Raw genomic sequence first — 14541 nt, forward strand, 5'->3', positions numbered from 1 at the left:
TACAGAGTAGCCTAATTAATGACGGCATCACAGTGTAGTTTAATTTACGTCACAACAGTTTCCCGTTAAAACAACCCTGTTTCATTTAGGTAGATTCTTTTTATCCCTTATAGTTATCACGTGACATTTGTAACGCCAGGTGCGAATGAATCAGCGTGTTACGACAGATATATAGAGTGGGTTTCACAACATACATTCAGTTCGCCATTAACATATGAACAGACAAGGTATGTTCATTAATATTTTAAATCACCTGCGTGCGTGTGTGTGTGTGTGTGTGTGTGTGTGATGACCTCGTTTTCGTGAGCTTTGTTACCTTGGTCTAACCTACTTATAGCCCGTCCCATCTTTCTACAAATATTTTTTGGCAAATAATTCCAGTTTGGTTTGACGTAAAAAGATAAGTAAAAGTGTTTTGGAAAACGCTTACAATGGGCCCAGAAGTACACGGCAATGTTGATTTGAACTTGAATGTTTAACGACACCGTAGCACCAAAAAAAACCCATCAGCTATTGGGTGTCACAATCAATACCTAACAATGTTAGTAACAAGTATTATCTGTATGACAATCTTCCACAGAAATATCAATATGACCATTGTAAATATGTTCCCCTAATAGAGTCCGAGACACTAATGCCATAACAGTGCCATAGACATTGTATGCGTGTGGCGTCATTAGAGATTCAAAGAAACAAAGAAACAGATACTGAGAGAGGAAACCCGCTGTCGAGACTTCATGGGCTACTCTTTTTCGATTAGCAACAAGGGATCTTTTATATTCACCATCTCACAGACAGGATAGTACATACCACGGCCTTTGTTACACCAGTTGTGGAGCACTGACTGGAACGAGAAATAGCCCAATGGGTCCTCCGACGGGGATCGATCCTGGACCGACCGCGCATCAAGCGAACACTTTACCACTGGGCTACGTCAGGCTCCTCATTAGAAATTGAATCTAGCCGATGATTAATTAATCAATGTGCTCTAGAAGTGTCGTTAAACAAAATATTTTGTTTCATCGTGATGCAGGGCTGGCAACATTCTCATGAGTAATCTCAAAAGAGCGAATTAGGTATCTCATTCGTTTTGTGTTAATAATTTGGTGCAGTATATCGGCTTGCTTACCACAACTCCATACACTGTTTTTCATGGTCTAGCCATAATGGTTTTCTTTGTCGTTTTTAATATGTTTCATTGTGTCTTTCCTAATTGTGACCCTTTTATTTCGTGGCCAATCTAATTAAAATTAGCTCCACTGGTTAATTACTATGATCTGAAATTAGCTCCACTGGTTAATTACTATTACCTGTGGATCTAACAGCACCCCGTTGGAGCTCATGTCCAGTTGACCTCAAAACCTTGCAAAATCATGCCAGTAATTTGAAAAGAATTTGAAAACATTCGGGATTATGCCGAGGGTATACGAAATGATTCGGGTGAATTACGAAGTATGCCGGAAACTAATTTCAATATAAAATTTTATATAAAATTCGTTTCAAGACGAAAACTTCCAAGCTAACTCTCGATGAAGCTGGACGCTGTCGCCTGTGCTCTCGACTTGCCCCCCCCACCCCCCCCCCCCCCACCCCCACCCCCACCCCCCCCCCCCCCACCCCCCACCTGGGGGGATTGATTGCAAGCTTTGGATCGCTGCTGGAGTTTCGCGTCGCGTACACTGGGTCACGGGCAACCGTGACATTGGTGTACGGCGACTCGGACTCGCAGAAGAGGAAGGGAAGAGGACGGAGGAAGAAGAAACGTGCGCCAGGAGCGGCTCAGGGGGGAACAAAACTGGCGGCTCAACCGCCAGTGGCGGTCCCTTCTGCGTCGCCGCCCCCGGATCGGCCCAAGACGAAAGGACCAGCTCATCCGGACCCGCCGTCAACACCGAGGGATGCTCTCAACGCGCCGATGTGCGAGACACCCGCAGACGGACCTCCATCTCCCTCTACGCCACCGCCTACACGTAACTGGCCACTGTCACCAGTCTTGCCAGTTCGGAAGGCGGCGGTCCGGGCAGGAGCCGTTGCGAAGAGGAAGGCCGTCGCTCAGCCGAGCGACCAGCCTGACAAGGCAAGGCCTCCACCTTCACAGGCACCGTCCCCCTCCGACTCGGAAGCCGTCTGGAAAGTTCAGATCGGGAAAATCAGGTCCGGCTTCCTGAAGTTCGTGCAGGGGGACACCTCGGATCCGGCATTACTGATGGGCGGACTAGTGGGACCAGAGCTGAAACAACTACCTGATGGAAGCGCTTACGAGCTACACACCATCAAGTCTACAGCCGGCAAGACGGGGTTGGTACTAACTCAGCGCCGAGAAGGAGTCTACCGACAAGCGGTCCTAGTTAGAGAGATGGATAGCCATACCATCCACAGGATCGTCAAGGCCCTTTTCGGCAACGACTACCGGAGTGTTATAACCATCCTCGCCGACCAGAGATGGAAGCACTTCATCCCCGCCTTTGCCGGTTCTCCGCTCATCAGTTCGCCGTAGGCCAACCTCCACACCCTAACGGCCTTAACGAGGCCACTCACGTGGACATATAGATTGGACTTTAAACATTTAGACCTTCGTTCAAAATTTTATGTCGAAATTACTTTTCTTTAAAAATATTATTAAATAGTCCGATCCTCTCTTCTTTCTCTTATTTATTTTTGGACTGTCCTTCTAAAATGCTCCAAATTATATAAATATTCGGCCGAGCAGTCAATTCTTTTCTTCTTCTTTTTTTGGCTTGTAATTTCTTTTTCTTTTTTTTTAAATTATACTATTAACCTTTTTACTAATTGCTATTTTCAAAATTCTGCCCATTTTCAACACTAACCCCCCCCCCCCCCCACACACACACATCCCGAGTCAGGCCACCGATCTTATCAGAGGTCGGACTCGGGATGGGCGTGTTCGAAACCCTAGTGGTATATGGGCACGTTAAACTAGTTATCATCATCATCATCATCAAGACGAAAAAAAAAACGTCGAAATTCAGCCAATCAGAACACGGCCCATTTTCGGTATCTACTAGTCGGTCCGCGCAGTCGCTGGACGCTACTAAATACTTATTCCAAATTCCGACCATTTCAAACTCATCCCCCCCCCCCCCCCCCCCCCCCCCCCCCTTGTCCTGGACTTAGTCACTGGCAAAGGCCAGAGATTAAGCCCAGGACAGGTGTGCGTGAAACCTTCGTGGTATATATGCACGTTAAACCTTTTACTTGACCTGACCTGATGGTATAGCCATAAAATCTGTTTATACTAGTATACAATCCAGAGTTTATTACTGCACTTTTTCCCCTTTTTTAATGTTGAAATAGACCAACAAATTCGCCTATTGCATAAATAGTCTCGCCCAATATTTTTAGAATTTGTATGCTTCCGAATAACGCTATAAAAGGCGAAGTGTAATTGGTCGATATTTAAATTGTTATTTATATATGAAATGTCACCTGGACATGGGAGTCCACGCAATGCTGTTAGACCTACTGGTAGACCAGTAGAGATAATTTTAATCAGATTGTTTCATGGCTGTCCATACCATTTTCATTAGTAATTTTAGAATTTTAAATATGTTGATCATCATATTATAAATATTTTTGACACCCAATAGCTGATGAAGTGTGTGTGTGTGTGTGTGTGTGGGGGGGGGGGGGGGGGTGTAGGTGTAATGAGGGTGTTTTTAAACATTAATTACAGTCTAATCGATTTCCATCGCGCTGGCTTTTTATTGGGCGTATGGCATTGGTGACCTGATCATCACCTAGGAGCAGCCAGTCGTATGTCTTGAAATTGTTAAAACGCGTACATGTGTTAACAAGTATGTGTAATCATAAACAACACATGGTGTTCTCACCAACGAGTGTGTACGAAAGCCAATTACCATGCCTGCATGCATATGTAGGGTATACTCTTCAAACGTTTTGGCAGTGCAGTGACTAGAATCAACGTCTGGACTATTTCTACTCCAAACATTCCAGCCAGTGTTCTACAACTGCTGTATCAAAGGCCGTGGTATGTACTATCCTGTCTGTGGGATGGTGCATATAAAAGATCCCTTGCTGCTAATCGAAAAGAGTAGCCCATGAAGTGGCGACAGCGGGTTTCCTCTCTCTCATTATCTGCGTGGTCCTTAACAATATGTCTGACGCTATATAACCGTAAATAAAATGTGTTGACTACGTCGTTAAATAAAACATTTCCTACGTAAAACAAAACAAACTTTAATTTTTAACGTGCAATACACCAGCGAGCCTTTAGAACCATTTCGGGTCATGGTTAAAGCCATATTTTATGATGTAAAATAAAACATATATATTGACACATTGAAGAGGAACCTCTAAAGGTAGTACTATACCAAATAACTTCCGGCTGGGTCAAAGTTCGAGGTGCACCCAACTTTTGATAGAGAAGTGAACACCACAAGTCCTGTGATTGGTTATAAATGTGAGTGTGTTGGTTGTGAAAAATAATAGTTTCATCTGGGTAAAATAAATGTGCAATTTTATTTCATCTAGTACCAATGTGTCAAGTAGCCTTGTGCTTGAAACATGTATGGGGTACCTGTAAAAAAAAAGTACTCGAATTTTGTGCGAAACTAGGGTAGTCATAGACGCTACCCGTTATCTCAGAAACGAGCAGCTTGACCCTCATTTTTTTCTGATTCACTTTAAGTGTAAGGGGTGGTAGTATTTATATCCGTGGTGTTTATGTCGGTTGATACGTTGCAGGTAGGAGTTTTAGCCGCATATGTTACTATTGTCGTCTATGGGATTTGATTTGGTAGTATACACCCTAAACTGTCAAACTGCACCAGCTATTTGCTTTCATCCTGCAAACCGGCCTCGGTGGCGTCGTGGTTAGGCCATCGGTCTACAGGCTGGTAGGTACTGGGTTCGGATCCCAGTCGAGGCATGGGTTTTTTAATCCAGATACCGACTCCAAACCCTGAGTGAGTGCTCCGCAAGGCTCAATGGGTAGGTGTAAACCACTTACACCGACCAGTGATCCATAACTGGTTCAACAAAGCCCATGGTTTGTGCTATCCTGCCTGTGGGAAGCGCAAATAAAAGATCCCTTGCTGCTAATCGGAAAGAGTATCCCGTGTAGTGGCGACAGCGGTTTAACTCTCAAAATCTGTGTGGTCCTTAACCATATGTCTGACGCCATATAACCGTAAATAAAATGTGTTGAGTGCGTCGTTAAATAAAACATTTCTTCTTTTTTTTCATCCTGCAACGATTGTTATTATCGGCCGATTATGATGACCGAATAAAGCAAAGTTATAAACGTATACTAGCAACACCCATGTAACGTCACACACAGATACATCGAGAATATTTCAAGTTTTTTGTCAAATATGATTTATATTTCATCGAGCGAAGTTTGCAATCATATCTCACGAGTCGCGCTTGCTCGACGAGTGTGATATGATTGCATACTTCACGAGATGAGATATAAATCACATTTGACAAAAAACATGAAATTTTCTATTTATTATAACAATTTACCTTTATTTTTAAAATGTCAGCAGAAAAATAGTTCCGGCTTTCTTACAGTGAAGATAACACTTTCTACAGTGACGATAACACATTTTAGAGTGAAATAGGCCTAGTGAAATTTTCACTCTAAAATGTGTTATCGTCACTTTTATTTCACTGATATTTTAAGATATTTCACTAAATGTTATATAATAAATTACAAAATCGCTAATTTGACCTCTAGGTCATCGTACATTGTAGCTGAAATAACAGGAATAATAGCTTCTCCTTGTTTTTATGGTCTGCAGAATAAAGGTAATATCTAGTTACTGACGAAGGATATCGGCTTTATCCTGTTCAGGCCGAATGAGATATTCCGCTGGGCAAGCCTCGCCTTCACAGTATAAAACCGATTTCCTATATACGTCATTAGTTAGCCATTCTCTATTTAACAAATAGGTTTATCAAAACCTTATTTTAAGGCCTTTCCTGGAATTATCATCCTGTTTATGACATTTGCAAATACAATAACGCACCTTTATGTTAACAATTTCAAGACATACTACTAGGTGATGACCAGGTCACCAATGCCACACATCCAATGAAAACACAGCACAATCGAAATCGAACGTATAGTTAACCTGGCAATAATTTGTCTGTGACGCGTAAGTTAGCTACCAGTGAAAGGGCTGTAAATAACTTTTAGTCGAAATAGATGTTAAAATTAGCTTAAAACCTGTGTTTTGAGGATATGTAAGAAATAGAATAATACATTCGTGTCCGTTAGATATCATTTATCTGACAACTCGTTGTTTGAAAACGTATCAAACTCGCTTTCGCTCGTTAGATAAACTTTAAAACAACTCGTTGTGAAATAAATGGTATCTAACGGCCACCCATGTGATATTCTCTATTCAACTATTCGTGTGCTTTATTACAGGACCAATGCCTAATGGTGCTCCAAACCCTAACAACAGTCAGAACATGATGCAACCACAAAGAGTGATAGTCGTAAGTTAGTTTCAGTGCCTGTTGCGTAAGTTAGTTATATTACCTGTTGCGTAAGTTAGTTATATTACCTGTTGCGTAAGTTAGTTATATCACCTATTGTGTAAGTTAACTGTAATGCCTGTTGGTTAAGTTAGTTATATTACCTGTTACGTAAGTTAGTTATAGTGCTTGTTGCGTAAGTTAGTTATATTACTTGTTGCATACGTTAGTTGTAGTGACTGTTGCGTAAGTTAGTTATAATGGCTGTTGCGTAAGTTAGTAATATTACCTGTTGTGTAAGTTAATTGTAGTGCCTGTTGCGTGAGTTATAGTGCCTGTTGCGTAAGTTAGTTATATTACCTGTTGCGTAAGTTAGTTATAGTGCCTGTTGCGTAAGTTATTATATTACCTGTTGCGTAAGTTAGTTATAGTGCCTGTTGCGTAAGTTAGTTATATTACCTGTTGCTTAAATTAGTTATAGTGCCTGTTGCGTAAGTTAGTTTATTACCTGTTACATAAGTTAGTTGTAGTGCCTGTTGCATAAGTTAGTTTATTACCTGTTACATAAGTTAGTTATATTACCTGTTACGTAAGTTGGTTGTAGTGCCCGTTACATGTTGCGTAAGTTATAGTGCCTGTTGCATAAGTTAGTTATAGTGCTTGTTGCGTAAGTTAGTTGTAGTGACTGTTGCGTAAATTAGCTATGTTACCTGCTGCGTAAGTTAGTTATAATGCCGGTTGCGTAAGTTAGTAATATTACCTGTTGTGTAAGTTAATTGTAATGTTTCACTAGTCAGTCTCTGTCCGTCTGCATGTCTGTCCTAGGAGATCTCAGTGAAGTCGATATAGGTGACGTGGTTACATTCTAATTTGTCAGTGTAATGTTGGGTTTGGGTTTTTTTTACGATTTCTATCTGGACAAAATGGGTGGGGTGGTGGGTGGTGGTGGTGGTGGTGGGGGGGGGGGGAATCTAACAGTAATTAAAGGTATGAGATCAATTTATCGTAGTTGTTAACAATGACCTATAGGTGGTTCGGACTTTCAGTTGTTTGGAATGTTCTTCTTTTCCAGATCGAACAGCCCCACCCTAACGCGATGGTGGTACATGGGCCCGTCCCCGACCACACGGCACTTGCAATATGTGCCACTCTCTGTTGCTGCTGTCCTTTAGGAATCATCGCCCTTATACGAGCACAAGATGTTAGTACATGTTTTACTTTATTTTTATATATATAATATAATGTTTAAAATAAGTAGGGGATATTCAAATATAAAAAGAAAAGAACTGTATTATTTAACGACGCACTCAACACATTTTATTTACGGTTATATGGCATCCGACGTATGGTTAAGGACCACACAGATATTGAGAGAGAAACCCGCTGTCGCCACTTCATGGGCTACTCTTTTCAATTATCAGCAAGGGTTCTTTTATATGCACCATCCCACAGACAGGGTAGTACATACCACGATCTTTGATATACCAATCGTGGTGCACTGGCTGGGAAGAGAAATAGTCCAATGGGCCCACCGACGGGGATCGATCCCAGACCGACCGCGCATCGAGCGAGCGCTTTACCACTGGGCTACGTCCCGCCTCTTATTCAAATATAACACAATATAACAAGAGATGTATTAATTTTTATTGCAATATTAATTAATTGGTTAAACACAAACACTCATGTGACAAGGGATTGATTAAAGATAACAGCCAGGATAGTGATGTATGTCCGGAGGAGACGCAGATAGGCAACGGGTGGTGCTTGTCAATTTGACGTTTTCAATATTTACGGGTAAAACTCCCGCACGCACGAATCCGACGCGGCATGCTCCTGATTAAACGTTCAACAACATTTTGGGGGATCCTGCCCCATTCCTCTTTTAGATCGGCGCCTAATTCAGCCAAGTTGGTTGGCTGACGTTCACGTTCTCGGAGACGTCGTCCGATGATGTCCCACATGTGCTCGTTAGGTGAAATGTCTGGGTTTAGGGCTGGCCGCGGTAGTGTAGTTATATGTTGCTGCAGATACGCTGTGACCAGTAGACTCCGATGAGCACGGGCATTGTCGTCCTGAAAAACAAAATGGCGTCCAGATTGACGTGCGAAAGGCACAACGATCGGTGACCCTCCCATGAACAATATGCAGCTGAGTTCTGGCAGCCATGGTGATGCAACCCCACACCACAAAAGACCCTCCTCCGAATCGATCATGAGAACGAACGTTGACGTTGGCGTAGCGTTCATTGGGACGTCATCAGACACGCTGTCGTCGATCATGGAAGTATAGTTTGAATCTGGACTCGTCTGAAAATATTACCTGAGCCCAACGCCTGTTAGCCCAATATTTACGATGTGTACACCATTGACGTCTGGCAGAAATGTGTTTCGCAGTCAAATGTGGCGTAACGTAGGGTCGACATGCATGGATGTTACTTCTCTGCAGTCTTGTTACGAATAGTCTGACCAGACACTGTAACGCCAGTTGTAACACAGGGTTCTCTTGCGATGTGATTGGCTGATTGCCCATTGGTCTATCTCTCTCTCCAGCCAGTGCACCACGACTGGTACATCAAAGGCCACGGTATGTGCTATCCTGTCTATGGAATGGTGCATATAAAAGATCCCTTGCTACTAATAAAAAATGTAGCGGGTTTTCTCTCTGAGACTATATGTCAAATTACCAAATGTTTGACATCCAATAGCCGATGATTAATAAATCAATGTGCTTTAGTGGTGTCGTTAAACAAAACAAACTTTCGCTGGGTGGTGCCATCTTGGAGCATGCCTATAGCCCTGAGACGTTCCTGACGTTGGAGACGTCGCATTGTTGCAAAGTTACACAATGTTGTATATAATATGAAAGTAAGGTTATGATTTAGTGTTCCAACAACAAACAAGAAAGAATATTGTCATAATGTGCCAACAAGGTACACGCAAACTAAGCGTCCAGTTTCAAATCACACCCTTCATACGTGCAACGTCACGTCACGTGCTTCGCAATCAAAACAATCGGTGCGGTTTTTTAATGCTCTTTGACTGGTTACATTAACGCGCATTGTGCACTTATTTTGAGTTTTATTACTGTTACGATTCCACAATGGTCCAAAATGTTTGGTCACACTTTCGATCATTCTTCGCATGTAAACACGGCTAGACACCGATGACGAATATTGGTTATAGGGTTATAGAGAGCTGAAACTATTCGGATGTTGGGTAATTGTTCGTATTTCACATGTCAGGATGTTAGACATTATGGTCCATAATGATTTACAGTACATATATTGATGACATTTTAAAATATGAATGAAGTAACGTGACGTTTACCTTTCCAATTCCCGTATTTTTACATTTAACATTAATTTATACCATTTAATAAACCACTATAATTATTATTAGCTCCGTTTAAGACAATTCAATCTTTAATATTTAAAATGCAATTATGATGGCAATGTTTGGTGTATTCTGTAGAATGTAGTTGTTGTTTATAAACAGCATGTCAAAAATCAACACAACGGTTTTGTCCACTACCCTGTGTCTGGTTTTGTCATAAGATATAGTAAAAAATTTCCGGTTTAGTTTTTCTGTGCATTTATTTAAAATAAAATATTGAATGTTTTCTTGTTTGTGTGTTCTTGTTTTTCTCTCTTCAACAGCTGATGCTTTTAGCTGAAAGCGATGCAACCTTTCTCCTGTGTTTATTTGTAAAAAACATCTTAGGAAATCGGCGAATCCACAAAATCTGACAAATTGAATGTATTTGGCCGCCAGAGACAGATATGAATTGCTCAAAGACAGCAAATTTGACGGCCACATTCGCCAGACATTTTCCATAATATATTTTTATATACATACGCTGAAAATATATACCTGTCATACAAATATATACAAATACCAGTCATTATACTTACCAAATTATTGGATCAAATTAAATAATTACTTACAATGAACAACTGTACGATACAATCGATAATTTGTTACAATTACAATCGCAAATAATAGCAAACAATGAATATTTATAAAACCAAATTTTTCATGTTGCAATGCACTATTTTTAATTTACTATGTAGGACTTTGTATGCCTATTTAAAAAAGAAAGAAGCTGAAATGATTCAATGCCTGTTTTTGGTGGCGAGTTTACGACAGCTCTAGCAAAATTCGGGTAATCTTTTCCCAGAAACTTTTGAAAACTAGAAATGCAATTTCTTGCATTCTACAAATAAAATTCACCACGACAGAATAATGGAAATACATGGTGATAAGTGTTCAGGCCAGCTAATGTTGCCAAGGTTTTTACCCAAATGAGTAGCGGCAGCCATATTTGTAACTTTACATAGAGTAGGTAAAATCAACACATATCTTTCCATCCTTGAGTTCCTACGGGCCTGTTATATAGCCGAATTTTTCTAAGACTATGTCAGGATTATCCAATATTTGATATTCGATAGAGAATGATTAATAAAATAATGTGCTCTAGTGGTCGCATTAATTAACATAAACTTTTAACTTTGATTTATTTTCGTTGATGGTAAAACGGTCAGATTTATTATCAGATTAGATGGCGATTCGTTTATGGCTTCGGTTTAAAATGTGTGTGTGTGTGTGTGTGTAGAGCAGGTAAATGTATTTTCGTGTCTTAACTAGATTCCTGGATATACATTAAATAAACATTACATGATTTATTTCTCGTTCCAGCCAGTGCACCTCGACTGGTATATCAAAGGCCGTGATGTGTGCTATCCTGTCTGTGGGATGGTGCATATAAAAGATCCCTTGCTGCTAACCGAACAGAGTAGCCCATGAAGTGGCGACAGCGGGTTTCCTCTCTCAATATTTGTGTGGTCCTTAATCATATGTCTGGCGCCATATAACCGTAAATAAAATGTGTTGAGTGCGTCGTTAAATAAAACATTTCTTTCTTTCTTTCATTATATGATTTAGGTTTAAAAATCTAAATTTTTTCATATTTTTTTATGGACCCAAACATTGACATATTTATTTTTAATGCATCTAACGCCGGAAACATCTTAAAATATACTGGTAACAAGGTAAAATCGGGTAAACATGTATCACTGGTCTGATAGTGATGTCCATTCTATCGATAGCGGACAGCATTTTGAACCGTTGTGGAATCGCAACAGTGTTTATATCTCACTTCATTCTATAACTATTGATATTTGAAGTGGAATATCCCCTACTTATGTTTTAAAAGTATATATATATATATATATATATATATATATATACTCTTCAAAAAAAGTAGGGGGAACCTGAAATATTAATGTTAATATCAACTATTAGACCGAACATACGTTTTGACCACAGACATCCTAGTAAAGAACGTTCAGGTCTGTTTATCAACACACCAAAACACATTCTATAGTTTGCACGTGCATCACGGTTGCCCCGTACACGTGCGTGGGGTGTCATTCTCGATTTTGTCAATTTCCAGGAAGGTCGATTAATCACTGTGAAATATTATTTCTGTCTATCTTTTTCATTCTGTTGATCATACAGTTGTTATTGTTTTGTTTTTAGTCATTTTAATTGTTTGAATTTGCGATTTACTGATAAAAAACCCGTCAACTTTCAAATTTAACTTCTGACCCCAATCGTCCTTCAAGATCTTTGATGGTTATAAAGTCTACTGTAAAACTGAACTACCGGTTATAATGTTTGCCCAATTAATTCACTATTATTATATAACCATTCCCCACAGCTAATATACCTTACAATTTTGGCAATTGTAAATTCTTATTATAGTTCCCCTACTTTTTTTTAAGAGTATATAATAATCACTAGTCGCCTATTCCATACGATATTATATACTGAATGAGCGTTACACTGGAACTGGAACTCGTTTGACGTGTCGATATCCAATAAAGGTTTAGGGCCCAATTTCACAAAACATCGTAACCCTAGTTTTGCACGTAAACGTAAATCTACGAGTAAACCACAATTCTTATTACTATTATTGTACAACAAATATTGTTTGATGTATATGTATATGTAGATGTCAAAATGATCAAGGGCCGAATTTACGAAGTTTGTTTTTCTTAAACGCAGATGTTTAAGTATTGTAAATGTATGTAGTTACATAAGACTTTGTAAATTCGGCCCCAAATGATTGACATCCAAAACCCGATGACTAATAAATCAATGTGATCTAGCGGTATCGTTAAACAAACTTTAACTCTTTTTTTTTCAGGCGAAGCGTGCGTCAGATATGGGTGACGTATGGAACGGACACAGGCTTGCCCGTTCCTCCCAACAACTTTCTATCATCGGCATCATTTGCGGATGTGTCTGTATTCTACCAAGCCTTATTACGTTCATCCTTGTTATCCTCCTACTAAACGGGGTGTGTTCCGAATTCGGCTGTTGACGAACTATATGCGGCGTGCATTACATACGTTACTACTATATATACATGGCGTACATTACGGACATTACTGTTGATAAACTATACACGGCGCGTATTATGGATACTACTGTTGATAAACTATACACGGCGCGTATTATGGATATTACTGTTGATAAACTATACACGGCGTGTATTACGGACATTACTGTTGATAAACTATACATGGCGTGTATTATGGATATTACTGTTGATAAACTATACACGTCGTGTATTATGGATATTACTGTTGATAAACTAATTATACACGGCGTGCATTACGGATATTACTGTTAATAAACTAACAATACACGGCGTGTATTACGGATATTACTGTTGATAAACTATACACGGCATGCATTACGGATATTACTGTTGATAAACTAACTATACACGGCTTGTATTACGGATATTTCTATTGATAAACTAACTATACACAGCGTGTATTACGGATATTACTGTTGATAAACTATACACGGCGTGTATTACGGACATTACTGTTGATAAACTATACACGGCGTGTATTACAGATATTACTGTTGATAAACTATACACAGCGTGTATTACGGATATTACTGTTGATAAACTATACACGGCGTGTATTATGGATATTACTGTTGATAAACTATACACGGCGTGTATTACAGATATTAGTTGATAAACTATACACGGCGTGCATTACGGATATTACTGTTGATAAACTATACACGGCGTGCATTACGGATATTACTGTTGATAAACTAACTATACACGGCGTGCATTACGGATATTACTGTTGATTAACTATACGCGGCGTGTATTATGGATATTACTGTTGATAAACTAACTATACTGTTGATAAACTAACTATACGCGGCGTGTATTATGGATATTACTGTTGATAAACTATACACGGCGTGCATTATGGATATTACTGTTGATAAACTAACTATACACGGCATGCATTACGGATATTACTGTTGATAAACTATACATGGCGTGTATTATGGATATTACTGTGGATAAACTTTACGCAATGTGTATTACGGATATTACTATTGATAAACTATACACAGCATGTATTACGGATATTACTGTTGATAAAGTATACACGGCGTGCATTATGGATATTATTATTGATAAACTATACACGGCATGCATTACAGATATTACTGTTGATAAAGTATACATGGCGTGCATTACGGATATTACTGTTGATAAACTATACACGGCGTGCATTACAGATATTACTGTTGATAAAGTATACACGGCGTATATTACGGACATTTCTCATTCGGCCAAGGATCCGCAGGGCCTATAGCATAAAATAGGCTTGTAGCATAAATAACAGCGGGACATGTAGCACAAATAACAGCAGGGCATGTAGCACAAATAACAGCGGGACCTGTAGCACAAATAACAGTGGGACCTGTAGCACAAATAACAGCGGGACCTGTAGCACAAATAACAGCAGGGCATGTAGCACAAATAACAGCGGGACCTGTAGTACAAATAACACCTTCTCAGGATATATAGTTTGCAACCCCATCGAGGAGAAGGTAAAAATGACCTGGGGAAAATAAAAGTACACGTCACCGCGGGTCCCCTGAAGCGCGGGGTCTGTAGCACGTGCTACTAGGATAAACTGGCTCTGCATTCGGCCTGAACAGGATAAAGCCGATAGCCTACGTCATTAGC

General features: G+C 39.9%; 1 protein-coding gene across 1 annotated transcript; it reads left to right on the forward strand.

Moving 5' to 3' along the window:
• Nucleotides 1-43: 43 nt before the first annotated feature.
• LOC121377566 (proline-rich transmembrane protein 1-like) lies at nt 44-13962 on the forward strand. Its single transcript, XM_041505613.1, has 4 exons — nt 44-227; nt 6416-6486; nt 7538-7666; nt 12673-13962. The coding sequence occupies exons 1-4, from the start codon at nt 215-217 to the stop codon at nt 12847-12849; spliced, it is 390 nt and encodes a 129-aa protein (XP_041361547.1). The 5' UTR covers nt 44-214; the 3' UTR covers nt 12850-13962.
• The last annotated feature ends 579 nt before the right edge of the window (nt 13963-14541 follow it).

This window comes from Gigantopelta aegis, chromosome 7 (assembly GCF_016097555.1).
Source record: "Gigantopelta aegis isolate Gae_Host chromosome 7, Gae_host_genome, whole genome shotgun sequence".
Lineage (NCBI taxonomy): Eukaryota > Metazoa > Mollusca > Gastropoda > Neomphalida > Peltospiridae > Gigantopelta > Gigantopelta aegis.